General features: G+C 38.6%; 1 protein-coding gene across 1 annotated transcript; it reads right to left on the reverse strand.

The window, feature by feature from the left end:
* Positions 1–1,971: 1,971 nt before the first annotated feature.
* EMH_0066280 (uncharacterized protein) lies at positions 1,972–2,706 on the reverse strand (the record flags this gene model as incomplete). Its single annotated transcript, XM_013498487.1, has 1 exon — positions 1,972–2,706. The coding sequence occupies one exon, from the start codon at positions 2,704–2,706 to the stop codon at positions 1,972–1,974; it is 735 nt and encodes a 244-aa protein (XP_013353941.1).
* Between the last annotated feature and the right edge of the window lie 925 nt (positions 2,707–3,631).

Consider the following 3,631-nt stretch of genomic DNA (forward strand, 5'->3'; position numbering starts at 1 on the left):
GCTGCATATGGGGGGGTACGGGGGCCGCAGCAGCAGCCTAGCTTTGTCTCCCCCCATACAAGGAATAGGTTTTATGTTTGGTTTATTAAAACAAGAAGAAGTAACAGCACTCGTATAAAACCCAATAGACCCTGAGCTGAAGGATCCATCAATTAAATTTATTTCTGCTGCTGCTGCTGCTGTTGCTGCTGCAGTTGTTGCTGCTGCGTTTGTCTCCATAGAACCACCACCAACACCCACACCAACACCAGCAGCAGCAGCAGCAGCAGCAGCACCAACTGCTGCTGCTGCTGCTGCTGCTGGTTCAGTAACCTCTGCAACCCGGATAGAAATAGAGTGAAGCTGCTTGGTGATGCTGATGCTATACTTTTGGCCCTCAATAAACCCTCCGTCTTCAATCCGCGCTGTTTCTGTTGCTGCTCCATTCACTATCCTCAGCAGCCTCTTAAAGCCCCCTGTTGCTTGCTGCATGCATATGCATATGCATGCATGCATGCATGCATGCATGCATAAAAGGAACACAATGAAGTTTTGGGTTTACTGATTTTGTTCTCGTTAGTTGGGTTTGAATGCATAAATATATAAATGTATAAATACACAAATAAATACATACGTATATATGTATGTATATAAGCATATAAATATAGATATATAAATATATATAAAAATTCATATAAAAGTAAACATAAACATAAACAAAACATAAACACAAACATAAACATAAACAAAACAAAAACAAAACCATAACCACAAAAAAAGACAAACAAAAGTAAACATAAAAAGCGTATATCTTGCCTGTTTCATTTGAAAGAGAAACATATTGTTGGGGTCTTTAACGCAGAAAGCAACACCGATAGAGCCCGAGCCGAGAGCAGTGGTTTCGGTAGTAAAGAAGAAATCAAAGAACTGCTTAAACTGCAGCAGAGCGTAGCTGCCGCTTATTGAGCTAGCTGCAACAGAAGGAGATACAGATGCACTCTGACACAGACTGAGACCAGACCCTATTGATGATAAAGAGGAAGGGGAGATGCTCCACTTGCTCTTGCCTGTATATTGTAGTTTATTTAGGTGGATGGGGTTGTATGCTTTTATTTAGTTGTTTATTTGTTGTATGGAGGCAAGAAAATAAAAGAAAAGAAAAGAAAAGAAAAGAAAAGAACAGAGGAGAGAAGAGAAGAGGAGAGAAGAGAAGAGGAGAGAAGGAAAAGAAGGAGGGAAGAAAGAGAAGGAAAAGAAGAAAAAGAAGAAAACTAAAAAAAATAAAAAAAAGAAGAAAAAGAAGAAAGAGAAAAAAAAAGAAAAAAGAAAAAAGAAAAGAAAAAGAAGAAGGAGAAGAAAGAGAAGAAAAGAAGAAGAAGCAAAAGCAAAAAAAAAAGAAAAAGAAAAAAGAAGAAAAAGGTAAACTGACCAGTGGTCAGCTTGGAGTCTACGAGAGTGAAGTGTGCGGTGATGTCTTCGTTTTTAATTTCGTTTAGTGACCACTGGTCAGTTGCCGATTGAAAAGCTCTTTCTTGTAGTGTCTGTGCATGCATGCATGCATACACCGCAGCATAGTATAAAATAAATATTTATTTATTTTTATTTATTTTTATTTTTTTTATTTTTTTTTTTTTTTACTTTTTCTATTTCTTTTGTATTCATATCAAGAGCCTGAGATACTTTGCCTGATGCCTCTTTCAATCGATCCGCCAATTTCTCCGTTTCTTTTTTTGTTTCTTTTGTTGCTATCTATAAAAAAAATAAAATAAATATTATTTATATAAGTTTATATCAGGTGTACATACACCTCAACTTGCATGCAAAAAAAAACACTCACCTCTAATGCTTTTTCTATGCTTTCTGTTGGCTTCAGAATTGCTCTGGCGGTGGATATAGCCTGTAATATATATTTATATAAAAATAATTAATATTTTATTTTATTTTATTTTATTTTATTTTATTTTATTTTATTTTATTTTATTTTATTTTATTTTATTTTTTTACTTTTGTTGCTGCAAGACGAATATGTTCTGCTGCATCCTCGTCAAGCCCACCCAGACGGTGCGATAGGATCAGAGACAAATCATTGATGGCGGTTGTTGTAGCTTCATTTATTTCTTCGTTAGCAAACAAAACACCAGCAGGAGAGGGGTCTCCCCCTCTTGGTCCTGCTGCTGCTGCTGCTGCTGCTGCTGCTGGTGGTGGTGCTCCTGCTGCAGCTGGTGCTGGCTGTGTTAGAGTTGCTGTTGGTGCTGCTGCTGTTGCTGCTGCTGCTGCTGTTGCTGCTGCAAACTGTGCTGTTTCTGCTGCAGCATTTATTTTTTCATTTTCTTGAGGAGATGTTTCCGTGGCCTTCAGAGTTGATGTCGCTTCATCAGAAGAATACAACTCTATAAAACTCTTGCTGCTGCTGCTGCTGCTGCTGTTGCTGCTGCCGCTGTTGCTGCTGTTGCTGCTGCTAATATTGCTGCTGCTAACGTTGCTGCTGCTGCTGCTGCTGCTAATGTTGCTGCTGCTGCCGCTGCTGCTGCTGCTGTTGCTGCTTTCCACTGTCTCCCTGTTGCAGTTATTGTTAGCAGGTTTGAGTATGAAAGCTTTTTCTTTTTTATTGTTTATGAGTCTGCTGTCTGAGCGAATGCCGTTTCTATTGATTCCTTCAAACTCTGCTGGTGCTGCAACAATCTGTACTTTTGCTTCGCCTCCTCTCGTCAGCAGCCCCGCATGCATCGCCGCCAGACATATTGAACTGTCGCCCGTGTACACCCCGTTCTCCCCTCCTATCAGTGTGGCTTCGTTGGCTGATGAATATATAAATAAATAAATAAATAAATAAATAAATAAGTAAATAAGTAAATAAATAAATAAGTAAATAAATAAATAAATAAATAAATAAATGTGTAAATAAATAAATAAATATACAAATAACCACTCAACCGAAAGAAGAAAAAAAAGCGAGAAACTTTATTTATTAAAAAAATAATTACCATAGTGCATGCATGCATCAGAGCAGCGGATGAAGAAGGTGGTCCCGGGGGGCCCCTCAAAAGCCCCATTTCCTTCAATTGAAGTCAAACAAGTTATCTCAACTGCTCGCTGCGGCGGGTTGTACGCGTCTTCGTTTGTAGAACCTGCGGTAGATACAGGGAAAGGGGGCTGGGTTTATTACACTTTTTCAGCTTGTATTCATGCATGCATGCATGCATGCATGCATGCAGGGAGTTTGTTGTATGTGGAATTCTGTTGAAATGCATGCAATATGTGCATATACAATATATATACACACACACATATATATAGATATAGATATACATATACACATATGTATATACACATATTTGTATGCATGCATACATACATGCATCTATACATTATCTGCCTACATTCACTCACTGCATGCATTCACTCTCTGCATGCATTCACTCTGCATGCATTCACTCTCTGCATGCATTCTCTGCATGCATTCTCTGCATGCATGCATGCATGCATGCATGTATAAAAGAGAGAAGAGACTAACAGATGATAGCGGCCATGTCAGTGGTTGAGGAGTCAAAGAAGAGCAAACCGGAGGCGTTGATGCCGACCGTATTAGATATTGGGCTGTTGTTGTTTTGAGCCTCAACGATAAACTCTGTAACCTAAATATATATAAATT

This window comes from Eimeria mitis, genomic scaffold (assembly GCF_000499745.2).
Source record: "Eimeria mitis Houghton genomic scaffold, Emh_scaff3456, whole genome shotgun sequence".
Lineage (NCBI taxonomy): Eukaryota > Apicomplexa > Conoidasida > Eucoccidiorida > Eimeriidae > Eimeria > Eimeria mitis.